Consider the following 14312-nt stretch of genomic DNA (forward strand, 5'->3'; position numbering starts at 1 on the left):
GTGCATTAGTCATGGCAAGTAAAGGGTCTGCTCCACTACCACCCCATCCCTGTGTATTTCTCTGCCCAGCCATATGAACACTCTTCCAAACTATGCTCCACCTTTTGTGAAAAGAAAAAAAGACGTTTCTTTGAAGAAAAGCCAGATGGACTCCATGTTGATGAATTTTACAAGAAAGCCTTGTGCCCAGAGTCTTAGGTTGGGAAGTCTTTAATATTTGTTTTAGAAATTTGGTTTTTCTTTCTTTTTTCCCAGTCATAGGGCATGAACTCAGAAACTGGACATTGTCCCTGAGCTCTTTTTGCCAAGGCTAGCACTCTACCACTTTAAACCATAGTGCCACTTCTGGTTTTCTGGTGATTAATTGGAGATAAGAGTCTCACAAACTTTCCTACTCAGGCTGGCTTTGAAGCTTGATTCTCAGATCTCAGCCTCCTGAGTAGCGATGATTACAGGCCTGAACTACCAGCGCCTGGTGAAATTTGTTATTTAAAAAAAAAGTATATCTTGAGTAAAATCAAATTCAGAAATTGTTTTTGTTGTTGTTGTTGTTGTTGTTGTTTTCCGGTTTGGGGCTTGAACTCTGGGCCTGGCCGCTATCCCTGAGCTCTTCAGCTCAAGGCTAATGCTTTACCACTTGAGCCACAGTGCCACTTCTGGTTTCCAGTGATTAATTGGAGATAAGAATCTCAAGGATTTTCATGCGCGGGCTGACTTTGAATCATGATCCTCACATCTCAGCCTCATGAGTAGCTAGGATTATAGATGTGACCCACAAGTGCCCAGCTCAGAAAATTATTTTCATAATAGTATTTTTGTTTCAAGATGTCTACTTCTCTCTCCTTTTTTTGTGGGTGACACTCAAGTCAATTTAAACAACCAAAGGGGGGGAAAAATATATATATATGGGGCTGGGAGTTTGGCCTAGTGGTAGAGTGCTTGCCTAGCATACACAAAGACACAGGTTCGATTCCTCGGTACCACATACATAGAAAAAAGCCAGAAATGGTGCTGAGGCTTAAGTGGTAGAGCTCTAGCCTTGAGAAAGTCCAAGGACAGTGCTCGCGCCCTGAGCTCAAGCCTAGGACTGGCAAATATATATATATATATATATATATATATATATATATATATATATATTATTTAGCACCCAGTAGCTCAGATGCTTATAATTCAGCCTATTCAGGAGGCTGAGATCTGAGGATCAGTTTGAAATCACCCTGGGCAGGAAGCTCCATGAGATTCTTAATTTCAATAAACTCCAAAATTGCCTAAAGTAGAACTGTGGCTCAAGTGGTAGAGCTCTAGCCTTGAGCAAAAAATGCTCAGGGACAGTGTCTAGGCCCTGACTGGCACAGATATATATCATTTTATTTAAAGAAAGATTTATTTTATCCTTAATTTGTTTTGTTTTATTGATGCTCAGGATTGAATCCAGGGCTCCCACATACACCTTAATATCAAGCTCTGTTATGCCACCCTCCATCTCAAAAGATGTCTTTGATGAACAGACAAGTTAAACAAACTAAACTATTGATATAACCATATACTAGTTAGATATAAAAATAAAAATGGAATATTCTATTCTCTATCAGTAAACATATACAAGCATGTATAGAAAAGTATAGTCTATTTAAATTAACATATAATAGTTATACCTATTATGGGTATATTTTAACAATATGATAATTTAATACATGTATACAGTGTGCACTGGTATAATCAGGAAAGTTAACATTTCCTGTTCTTCGTGATGGCTTTATTTTGGAACTTTCAAGCTCTTCGTCTAGCTCTTCACAAAATATATAATAGGCTATAGTCAACGCATTACGTTTTGTAGATGCTAATTACGCCTCCTTCAGAAACTGATTATCTAACAACACAGAATAATTGAACACAAAGAGCTCTTTTCTCACTTGTACCTTCCTTACTCCTGTCCTTTCTCAGTTGTTCCCCAAGAGGTTTACAAAGAGGAGCTTTCTTTTTTGCTTGAAGAATAATCAATTTAAGGTGAATGGTCACAATAAGTATGACTTATTAAGCAATCAGGCTAAAAGTCAGGGCTGATGCTAAAACACAAATATACCTACTTACCTGGATGGCTCTGACGTTAGAAACTGGCTGTTTTGACATACTCACGAAGTCTTATCCCTAAAAAACAAGTAAGAAACTGTTGAGGTGGCAGCATTCAGATTCAAGTTGGTGATAACTTAGAATTTAACTCATGATTCCACTGGGCAGTCACCCCTTTCACTGGCCATATATTTTTTCAGTCTCAGTTTCTGACGTTATTTAGAGACTCTCCCTCCCAATGCCTCAGGGAGAGGGAACACTAGAGCACCCGATAAATCATTCAGAAGGAGAAATGCTGAGATGCCTTGCCCCTGATGCTAATGATAAGCCATCAGAAACTTGAAAGGCCCTATCATCTCCTTCCCTGCCCTGTTGACCCTCTGCCAAGAACAACAAAACACAGAGGTGGTGGGAATAAAACACCTTTATTCAGAGCCTGGGAGGCTCTCTGCTTGAAACTGAACTTTTGATCTCCATTCATTGCTGCCAGGGCAACAAGTCTGTCTACTGAGAGCACCTGCTCTTCCTGTATTACTCAGAGAAATGGCCTGCAGGACCTCCTTGCTGCCATGATGTTCTCTTGTCCCTGTGCACATGTCTCTTCTCACAGACACCTGGGAAATGCTCCAATGGGCTAGACAGTGTCTCTCCATAGTATATGTCCACCCCTCCCCAGGCCCTCTGCTGGGTGTTTCTGATGAAGTACAGGTTCTGTAAACTTAAGCATCAATGTGTTCTCTATGTTCCTTTCTTTCAACAAAACACTATCCCAAGGAAAGTAGAGGACTGATTGAGTGTGAACTCAACTAGTAGAGTTCCTGCCTATCAAAAGTGAAGACTTTATATCCTTTGTTTGTTTCTTACCAGTACAACATAAAAAAGGAAGAGAAAAAGAAGGAAGGAACGAAAAAGGAAAGGAGGGAGAGAGGGAGGAAGGGAGGGAGGGAGGAAGGGAGAGGGAGGGAAGAAAAAGAAAGTGAGAAGGAGAAAGAGGAAGGCAGGAAGGAAGGCAGGAAGGAAGGAAGGAAGGAAGGAAGGAAGGAAGGAAGGAAGAGAGGGAGGGAGGGAGGGAGGGAGGGAGGGAGAGAAGGAAAGAGGAGAGAGAAAGAAAGAAGCAAGGAAGGAAAGGAAGAGAAAGAGAGAGAGACACAGAGAGAGTAGAATTTCCATGTTAGATCCCCAAAATGTAAACTTTCAAATATGAGACCTGACTTAGAGTACTATGACTAGAGCATATTTAGGGGCATAGACCATAGTTTGCTAGCCTATTTTTAATCTCCACTTGTTAAATATCAATAGGACCAAATGAAAAGCTAAAACTTAACAGTTTAAAAAAAAACATGCTATGTTCTGAACCATAGCTGTAAAAATAAGTTGATGGTGTTCTATATTGACTGGCAAGAGTGTATGTGCTAACAAGTGAGTAAAGGAATACCAGCAATAATGCCACATGTCCACCACAACCTTGGAAATGTCATTCATTCAACATTTCAAGGTTCATCTCCTTGATTTTTCCAATTGCGGTAAGACTCAAAAGGAAGCAATGCTTCTGGAAAGCCTTGCTGAACTAGAAAATATGATGTAAATATTTATTATGTTATGCCATTGTGCATAGCTAATGACTTGTAAGTGATCTGAAGTTGTAACTTCATAGCTAATGACTTGTAACTGATCTGAAGTTGTTTGTTTGTTTGTTTTTTATTGTCAGTCATAGGGCTTCCACTCAGGGCCTGTGCACTGTCCTTGGACACTTTTTCCTCAAGGCTAGAGCTCTACCACATGAGCCACAGCACCACTTCCAGTTTTTTCTGTGTGTATGGTACTGAGGAATTGAACCCAGGGCTTCATGCATGCTAGGTGAACACGCTACCACTCGGTCATGCACATGGCCCCGATCTAAAGTCTTAAGTAGAAGAATTGATGTGTGGTGGTCCTCAACACTCGAAGTAATAAAAGATCTGGGAAGAACTCTGTGTAAAACTTAGGGTATTTTTAGATCTTCAGAGTCTCGTGCTCTATTGCATGATGATAAACAATTGTATTTTTAAAAAGGGGTGGGGGTATGGGAACTTAGCCTAGTGGTACAGTGCTTGCCCAGCATGCATGAAGCCCTGGGTTCCATTTTCCCATGCCACATACACAGAAAAAGCTGGAAATGCCACAGAAGTGGTAGAGCATTAGCCTCGAGAAAGCGCAAGGACAGTGCCTAGGCCCTGAGTTCAAGCCCCAGTACTGGCAAAAAGAAAAACAAAACTTTGCAGCCAGGCATTGGTGGTTCATCTATAATTGTAGCTACTCAGGAGGCTAAAATCTGAATTGTGCAGTTCAAAGCTAGCCAGGGCAGGAAAGTCTGTGGAACTCTTCTCTCCAACTAAGCACCAGAAACCCACAAGTGGAGCTGTGGCTCAAGTGTGTGAAAACATGCCTTGAGCAAAAATAACTGATGACAGGGGCCGGGAGTTTGGCCTAGTGGTAGAGTGCTTGCCTAGCATGCACAAAGACCCGGGTTCGATTCCTCGGTACCACATACATAGAAAAAAGCCAGAAGTGGTGCTGAGGCTCAAGTGGTAGAGCTCTAGCCTTGAGAAAGTCCAAGGACAGTGCTCAGGCCCTGAGCTCAAGCCCAAGACTGGCAAAAAAATACTTGATGACAGTGCCCAGGCTCTGAGTTCAAGCCCATGACTAACACAAAATAATTTCTGGCACAATTTAAAAAGAAACTATAATTAATTTGTCCACATAATAGAGCTTGAGAAGCTTAGTACATTTTTAATGGGAAATTTTTCAGTTATAGCTTAATTTTTCCATAATTCATAAATATAGTTTCCATACTATAGTTATATTTTCATTAAAAAGATTTTAGAAGCTGGGCACAGTAGCTCACATCTGTAATCCTAGCTAATCAGGAGGCTGAAATCTGAAGATCAAGGTTCAAAGCTAGCCAAGGAACAAAAGGACCTGAGACTCTTATCTCCCATTAACCTCTAGACAACAGGAAGTGGGGCTTGGCTCAAGGGTAGGATGGTAGCCTTGAGCTAAATAGCTCAGGGACAGCGCCTAGACAGAGTTCAAGCTCCATAACCCACACAAAAATAAAGATTTTAATATGGTTAAAGGGTAAATAGTAAATTGAATAATCAAGAATACGTTTTTGCTCTATGCTTTGCTTGAAGTAGTATTTGACTCTCCCTTACTGTCAAAAAGACATAAGGATTATAAATTTTGGATCCAGAGCACACAACTCAATTTCAAAATGAAACACTTAATGCTTAAAATTTTAATGTTTCCATTCTTCAAAAGCTAATAGGAATCATGTGAAGTAATAGTTCTCACAGTACTTTAAATACCTCAGCATGTAGTGAGTGTTCTCTGTGTGTATGACTCAAGTTTTACCAAGATCATATGGGAACTCTTTAAAAAAAAGCTTATTGTACATTGATTTAAAACACAGGAACTAGGAAATTTCTTTATGGTAGGTGTAGACACAGGCAGAAATACTAGAAAACAAGCAGTCAAGGGTTATATTGTTCATACTACATTGAATTCTCAAAGTAAGCTAATTCTATTTTTTCACTGGCTTGGAGTAACTACTGGATTGCTGGATTGCTGTAGAGGATTTGGAGGGGGAAATGCAGAGGGAGAGAGTCTGAGGCAAATGGATGAATAACCCTACTCTCCTATGTCATTTTGGTATGTCTTCATTTGCATATGAACCTATTCTTCACATCCATGTCAAACTTCTATAGATAGATCTATAGAAATCTGGTTTGCTCCTAGCTCTCATTCCTCACCAATAAGCTAGAGAACATTCATGTAAATCAGTTCAGTAACAGTTCCCTCTGTCCTCATTATTTGCAGAGAAATCAGGGCAAAGCATACTGATGAATAAAAATAGACAGTGTTCCCTGGCTGTTTCTCTGGCCCTGCATTCACCTCCATCAGGGATGCAGAGTGTAGGATGCGTCTTTCCTCTTCATCTGCAAGCTTTGTCCCAGAACCAAAAGAAAGCAAGCTATGCCTTAGATACACATTGCACTCCCATTCGGGCCACTGCTTTTCATCCAGAGAGGCACTCTTCTTTAAAGCACTCAATTACTGTGTCTGACTCCTGGCTCTGGCTAAAATTTGGAAACACTGAAAATTTGACAAGGCATATTGACTTTTACAAAGTCTGTAGTATATCATGGAAGTTCTTGCCAACCAAGGCCAGTTGAGTTTCCGGGCAGTCCTGCAAATCACTAGGGACTTGTAATGATGGTCTCTCTGCTGAGTCACCGACAATATTTCCCCACTTGCTTTGGATTGGGTGGGACCTAATATCTAACTTCTAAATAAAACATTGATGTACTAAAATGTGTCAACATTTATATCACTAACTTAATAAGAAGTGATTTAGAGGGCAATCAATCAATATTTGGAAAGAAGAGCTCTGTTTGTTCTTGGTAAAGGTCAAGTAAATGGGTAAAGCTCTATCTCAGAGGGAATTGTCTTCTGTCCTGCAGCTAAAAATAATTCCTGAAGAGAGTGTAGAAAGATGTTCAGCTGTCTAACCTACGTCCTATTCACCATGTCTTAAATATACTGCGAGGGAAGAGAGTCTTTATAATCTTATGTCGTAGAATCTGGTGCCCCCATATTCCCAGAAAGGGATTACAAGTACTGTTCTCTACCCTGCTGAGACAAGAAACAAGACTGTGACCAAACTGAAACTCTCGAAAAATAGTTTTTTTCTACATAAAGATACTTAGAGAACTTATCATAGTCTTAGAGAAAGGAGAAAAACACTCAAAACTTGTACTATGTAACAACTCAGAAAATAATTTGCTTTTAGGTAAACCGAAAGATTGCTATTACATTGCTTTTGTCTTTCCCCAATTCTCCTTATGAATTCTCATTTTAGAGCCAATCTCCGTGTACAGGTGACACACTATACTGCCAGCCATCACAGCTTCAAGGTCATCATTATCATACCTGAACTGTGGATATTTTATTAATGTCACTATTAGTGAAAACCACCTTTAGCTCATTCCCCCCCCCCCTCTCTCTCTCTCTCTCTCTCTCTCTCTCTCTCTCTCTCTCTCACACACACACACACACACACACACACAATCTGTAAAACAGAAACAGCAATAACATCAGTGAGCAAAGAATTGATGAAGAAGTACACTTACTGGCTACACACCTACAAAGTTATAAGTAGTCACTTCAAGTTAGGTTATTGAGGAAGTGTCCTGAAGAAAGCGCAGTTGCCAGAGCTCAGTTCTGCTTACCTGCTTCTGTATTTGTTTACTGCCTGAGCAAAGTTCCTGGCAGCCAGGTACAAGAATACAAAGCTCCTTGGAGGATGGAAGGGACGCTGGGTGTCCTCTGAGCTGCGATCTCAATTCCGATGCTTTTCATGTAGCTGAAATAGCTCAAGTGCTCTGTGACTCTCCCGGTACTGAGAGCTGCTCCTGGCTTTGGGCTGAAGGGGAACTCAGTTTAAGGCTAAGTGTTAAAGAGAATTCCTGTCATAGCTCACAGTTGTTCTTCCTAAATATAGAGTTTGATACAAGCCATACACTGGCTGCCTCCAAAAGGCTTGACCGTGAGGAAAGCAGGGCTCAAATGTCAGCCAGGAGGTGGCCACGATATCTTACTGCTTTTCTAATCTTCCAGAAGACACTGGCTATGTTTTGTCACATTTTCTAAGAGTGAACTTCAGAAAGCAGGAAAAGTTTGTCTTTAGTTTTACTACTTGGAGGCCAAAAGATGAAGAATTTTCAATAAAAATTGGGGGACGAAAATAATCTTTTAAACTTAAAAAAAATATGGGAGAAGGCAGCCAGTTTCGCTTAAAAGTTAGTTTGGTCACTGGGGAGCTGTTGAAATTATTTAATGATCAGCACTCAATAAGCAATTTCCAAGTGATGACAGTTACACCACTGCATTGAGCTATATACTATTGCCCCTTTTGTAGGTCAAACATGATGGTAGATGGAGCAGCTGGTGTGGTTGCTACCTGGGCTCTAGTGCCTCTACTGGTGACTTGACTTTGATCCCAGAGCAAAACAGACAACAGAATAGAATAAAACAAAGCAAAGACTAAATGTTTCCTTTAAATATGACAAAAGCCAGCACGGGGAAGGGGGAACTTTTCTGTCTTTTTTAAAATATATATATTTAATATATATATATTTAAGTAGTTATACAAAGGGGCCGGGAGTTTGGCCTAGTGGTTAAAGTGTTTGCCTAGCATGCATGAAGACCCGGGTTCGATTCCTCGGTACCACATACATAGGGAAAAAAAGCCAGAAGTGGTGCTGAGGCTCAAGTGGTAGAGCTCTAGACTTGAGGAAGTCCAAGGACAGTGCTCAGGCTCTGAGCTCAAGCTCAGGACTGGCAAAAAAAATAAATAAATAAAAATAATAATATATATATATATTTAAGTAGTTATACAAAGGGATCTCAAATCAACCTATCAGTTTATAAATACAATGCATCTTGATTAATGTCATTCCTTTTATAGTTCTCTTGCATCTTTCCCTATCCCATCTCTACCCCCACCAAGTTATGTCTTTTTTTTATTTTATTTTTAGTTTTTTGGTCAGTCATGGGACTTGAACTCTGGGCCTGGGTGCTGTCCCTAAGCACTTCAGCTCAAGGATATCACTTTACCTCTTGAGTCAGAGCACCACTTTTGTTTTTTTCTGGTGGTTAATTGGAGATAAGAGTCTTACAGACTTTGGTGCCTGGGCTGGCTTTGAATTGCAATCCTCAGGTATCAGCCTCCTGAGTAGCAGAATTATAGACATGAGCCACCAGCACCTGGCTTATGAGCTATTTTTATTAACACAAATTAATCATACGAAAGGTTTTCGTTATTATCATTGTTATCACCCCCTCTGTATTATTCTTCCTTTTCTCCCCTTTTTCTCCCTCTTTTTCAATTATTCACTATTGTGGGAAAGGCAGTCTTTAAAATTCAGTTTAGACATCAAAATTTTGATGGCATACAGTGCTAAAAGTGAATTTGTTCTTGTACTGTAGAAGAAAACATAGCAAATGCCTATTAGAGCAAATGCTCTAATGCATTCAGAATTCTTTACCATGTAAAAGATGGCATCACTCCAGGGACCAACGACAGCAATGAGTCTGTGGAGGGGGGCCGGGGGGGGCGGGAGATGGGAGAGGAAAGGGGAGAGGGACAGGGACAAAGGAGAGGGAGAGACACTGGGTTTGTACTTGGTACCTCACTCTTGCTTGTACTCTCTCATTCGAGTCTCTATGCCCCCTCCAAGCTCTGCTTTGTTTTCCAGGTCGTTTGCATTTTTGCCTGAGGTACTTTCAGATCTCAGTCTTTTAGCTTCCACATAGCTGGAATGACAAGTCTAAGTCACCATGCCTTATTTTTTTTTATTCCTTGCCCTGCAGTCAGCCCACATATTTTGCCACAGTCCTCTTGCCCTAACAACCCCTCCATAAGCCACTGATGGTGGAACACGCTTATGTCAGCAATGCACAAGGGCTCTATTGGTCCAAAGGTCAGAAACCTAAATGGAACTCATTTTAACCAAGGAGTTGGGGGCGGGGGGGGGGGGAGGCATGGCAGATGTGGATGCCATTTCTCAGTATCTCCTCTACCTGCTTGAATTCTCGTTGGCAATTGTAAACAGTTGCCACTACCCTGTCAGCTTCATACCTCAAAAACATAAATCTCTCTTGTTATCAGCATTGGAGCTTTCTCTGTTATCAGGCAGCAGTAGGCATGGCCCATAAGTGCCAAGGAGAAACACCCTTAGGGACAAGCCTCAGCCTATGGGGATGCAAGCTAATACATTCTTCCAGTCCTCCAGTCAGATGTACCAAAATACAGTCTCCAGTTACCCAGAGGTTCCTGGGCAGAGGTTCCAGTCACCTACAGTGAAGTGTTGCTTATTACTATGACCTCTTGGCTTTCTTTCTTTTTCCCTGACTCACTTCTCCATTATATTTTTGGGATCATTCTTCAAGTATACCACTTGCAACCCTATCCCTAGCTCAGCAGGTGAAGTTGAGGCAACTGCAAACAAGACAAAAGGGTTTGTGGTTCAAAGCCAGCCCAGGAATGAAAGTCCCATGAGACTTTTATCTCCAATTAACCACCAGAAAACTGGAAGTAGCACTGTGACTCAAAATGGTAGCCTTTGAGCTGAAGAGTTCAGGGATAGCATCCAGGCCCAGAGTTCAAGCCCCATGAAAAGAAAAATAGGTGGGGCATAACGGTGCTAGAATAGGCCATTTTGACAAGGAATGCTGACACTGCTGTAAGTGAACTGAGAAATCCTCAGAAGGTATTTTTTGTTTGTTTGTTTGTTTTGTTTTGTTTTGTTTTTGCTAGTCCTGGGGCTTAAACTCAGGGCCTGGGTGCTATCCTTGGGCAATTTTTGCTCAAAGAAAGCACTCTGCCAACTGAGCCACAGCACCCTTTCTTGCTTTTTCTGTGTATGTGGTGCTGAGGAATTGAACCTATGGCTTCATGCAATCTAGGTAAGCACTCTACCACTAGGCTACGCTCCCTGCCCCTCAGAAGGTTGTTTTTTTTTCTGTGTGTGTTTTTTTTTACTATTCCTGGTGCTTGAACTCAGGGCCTGAGCAATGTCCTTGGGCTATCTCAAGGACAGAGCACTACCACTTGAGCAATGGCACCACTTCTGGCTTTTTCTATGTATATAGTACCAAGGAATTGAACCCAGGTCTTAGTGCATGCCAAGCAAGCACTATACCACTAGGCCAAACTCCTGGCCCTCAGGTTTTAAGCAGTGGAATTGCTTGGCTTATGGTGTATTGAGCTCATTATTGTGCTACATCAAAAATGTGGTAGAACCAGCAGGACAAAATGAAGAACATTGTAAAGACTACAGGTGACAGTGATCCAAACAATGAGAAGAAAATAGGTCCAAAATATGTTTTAGTATAGAGTCAAAAGTTTCCTTTCTGATGGATTGGGTATGGCAGGATGGAAAAAAGAAATGCCAAGTGTCTCTTAAGTTTCATACAGAGAGGGAACCGAACACCAGGGAAGGACTGACGACAGGTGTGACAATAAAATACACTTTTTTTGTCAGTCATGGGGCTTGAACTCTGGGCCTGAGAACTGTCCCTGAGCTCATGAGCTCAAGACTATCGCTCTACCACTAGAGCCACAGTGCCACTTCCCGTTTTCTAGTGATTAATTGGCGAAAAGAGTCTCAAGGACTTTAGTGCCCGGGCTGGCTTTGAACTGTGATCCTCAGATCTCAGCCTCCTGAGTAGCAAAGATTACAGGTGTGAGCCACCTGCGCCCGGCCATAAAATATAATTTAAGTGCTCAACACTGAGCCTAGAACATAACAAGCTCCTAAGATGGGAGATATTGTAATTAGGACAAATATAATTCTGTTTTTGTCCACAGATCACGGTTTATAACCTATCCACATTGATCTACTTTGGCTGATAGGTCATAAGTCTCTCTCATTCCAGAAAGGTCTAGACCCATATCTCAGAGGATGGATTGCTATAGAGAAAGGTCCAGAAGAATCTGCACAGACAGGCTTTGGTAGATTTCCTCGCAGCATCTTTTAGCAAGCATGTGTGGGCAATAATATCTCCATAAACATTTTAAATGATTGGGTTTGGAGCACTTCCAGATAGCTGAACATAGGGAGGGTCCTGAAAATGGTACAGCCAGACAGGGCATGGAAACTCCACACCCCTTCTCTCATATCTCACCCTGTGCTTCTCTTTCCTTGTATTCTTTATAAAATCCTTTACATCAAACCAGTAAATGCAATTTCCTGAGTTCTGCAAATCAGTCAAGCAAAGTAACTAAATCTGAGAAGGGGACCATGAGAACTCTGATTTATAACAGGCCAATCAGAAGCAGATATAAAAACAACCTGGAGCCAGATGCCAGTAACTCATGGCTGTAATTCTGGCTACTCAGGAGGCTAAAATCTGAGGATTGCCGTTCAAAGCCAACCTGGGCAGGAAAGTCCATGAGACACTTATCTCCAATTAAGCACTCAAAAACTGGAAGTGGCACTGTGTCTCAAAGTGATAGATCACTAACCTTGAGTGAAAAAGCTCAGGACAGCACCCAGTCACTGAATTCAAGCCCCACAACCAACAAAAATAAGTGCTGGTGGTTTACACCTATCATTCTAGCTACTCAGGAGGCTGAGATCTGAGGATATCACAGCTGAAAGCCAACTCAGAGCAGAAAAGTCTGTGAAGCCAGAATATTATCTCTAATTAATGATCAAAAAGCCAGAAATGGAGTTATGACTCAAGTGGTAAAGCACTAGCCTTAAGACCAAAAGAGTGCAGATATAGCACCCAAATCCTGAGTTCAAGTCCTAGAACCTGCACCAAAAACACAAAACTGTTTCCAGGAAAACCTAGGAGCAAGGGTATAATCTCAGATCCTAGAAGTTTTTCTTTGACCCCACAGGAGAGCTCTGGAACATACATTCTGCCATAAAGTTGTCCCAACTTAGAGGCTGTCATACTCCTGTGTTTATCATCATTGCTTAAGGGTTATCCAAGGTATCAAACTCACAGAGCTTCTTGGTTCCTTTCCTATCCCTAGATACCCAGACCTCCCAAACAGAGCTAAGGTGTTAGAAGTAAAGGTACACTGAATCCAAAAGGAGATGACAGATGGCAAGCAAGGATCTGAATAGGTCAGAGCAGGGCTTGTTCATTATCCACCCTAGCTTACTTTCCTTTATAGCATGCGGGCCTCAGCAAAGTTGTTCTTAATGACATTAACATCTTGTTTCTAAAAAGTCTAATCGATTTGGATCAGTCTTGCAAAGTTCTATTATTGCAATGCTGAGATGAGTGCTTCTGTTTCTTACTGGTCATTTACTAATGAATGTTGAAATGAACTATTTTTGCAGAGTTTTGGCAGCCTATAAATCTATTTTGAGTTACTTTTTTTTGCTTTGTCACATGCAACTTCTATAACCTGGCTCTTTGTCAAAAAATGAGATATAGTCCCTTTGGTGACTATAATTATGGGAGATCCAGGAAGAGGGCTCTTCTTCCAGGGTCTGAAGCAGTAACAGTAGCTTCCCTAGAATATGCACCAGAGATCATGAATGTTACAGAAGCATCATTTCTGCCTATGTGCCATTGAATAAAATTCATATTCAACTTGAATTTTACCCAAGGTCAGAATCTACAAAAACAGATAGGATTGCCAAGTGTATCACACACCATGTAGGACAATTTTCCAAGTTCCTTTTCCTCTTGCTCTGCAGTCTTTATCAAAAGAAAGAAAGAAAGAAAGAAAGAAAGAAAGAAAGAAAGAAAGAAAGAAAGAAAGAAAGAAAGAAAGAAAGAAAACTAACTCTGTAAACATAAATGAATCAGTAACCTTATTTTAAAAAGTGGGACCTCCTAAAGAGGAAAAATAAAGCTTTTATGTAAAGCATGTCTCAGGACAATGCCAATTCAGTATTTAGTCCCCTCTTCTTGGCACCCAGAATCACTCTTAATTGGATTGGAACCATGTGATGAAGTTCTAGCCAATAGGATTTAGGCCCAACTAACTGAAAACCAATACACTGTGGTTCATTTGCAAACCATCTTCAAAGGTGAATTGCTAGCATTCTTGGGGAAAGCTGAAGTAATTGCTGGTGATGCTGGTCCCAAGTCCATTCAGCCTATCTCTCTTCTCCAGTGTTTGCCTCCTTTTCTACCTTAATTTCTAGCACTATGGATCTTTGACACATTCATGTAGACCTCAGGACTTTGGGCAGTGTCTGGAAACCATTTTGCTTTTCATACTATAGGAAGGAACATTACTGGCCTGTATGAGTAGAGGCTGGGATGCTGCTAAATAGCACAAGATGGCAAGCAAAGGACAATACAGTCTAAAATGTTAGTAGAACCAGGGTAAGAGATACTGATATCCATCTCTCCTTCTAAGTCCCTGACTCTTGCAATTTCTTTCACAGCTCTTTACCATGTTTTATCTCCATTAAGATAAACTAGTCCATAGCCCTTGTCCCTTCGTTAAAAGATTTAGGGTTAGCAACTTTTATTTTTTTGCCAGGTTCAGAAAAAAATATCAGTCTCAATGACTTTCCTGCCTGGACCAACTTCAGATTGTGCCGTGTGCACCCAGAATGGCTTTTTCTTTTTTTAAGTGACTGTTGATGCAATGTCATTGATCTTCATAGGTCAGTTAGATAAGGGAGGGACCATTTTATTCAATTTATTTTTGTTACTTT

General features: G+C 40.9%; 1 protein-coding gene across 2 annotated transcripts in view; it reads right to left on the minus strand.

Moving 5' to 3' along the window:
• Smpx (small muscle protein X-linked) overlaps window positions 1–7733 on the minus strand; it is a 52576-nt gene extending 44843 nt beyond the window's left edge. The window contains exons 1-2 of one of the 2 annotated variants that reach the window (XM_090327230.1): window positions 7344–7728; window positions 2095–2151 (exon numbers count right to left, since the gene is read on the minus strand). In XM_090327230.1, the coding sequence (XP_090183356.1) occupies window positions 2095–2133 (39 nt within the window). In that variant the 5' untranslated portion in view covers window positions 2134–2151; window positions 7344–7728. Of the gene's footprint in view, window positions 1–2094; window positions 2152–7343 lie in introns of both variants that reach the window. The other variant, XM_090327229.1, reaches the window with a different exon arrangement.
• Between the last annotated feature and the right edge of the window lie 6579 nt (window positions 7734–14312).

The sequence above is a fragment of the Megascapheus bottae genome, chromosome X (genome assembly GCF_031878675.1).
Source record: "Megascapheus bottae isolate mThoBot1 chromosome X, mThoBot2.hap1, whole genome shotgun sequence".
Lineage (NCBI taxonomy): Eukaryota > Metazoa > Chordata > Mammalia > Rodentia > Geomyidae > Megascapheus > Megascapheus bottae.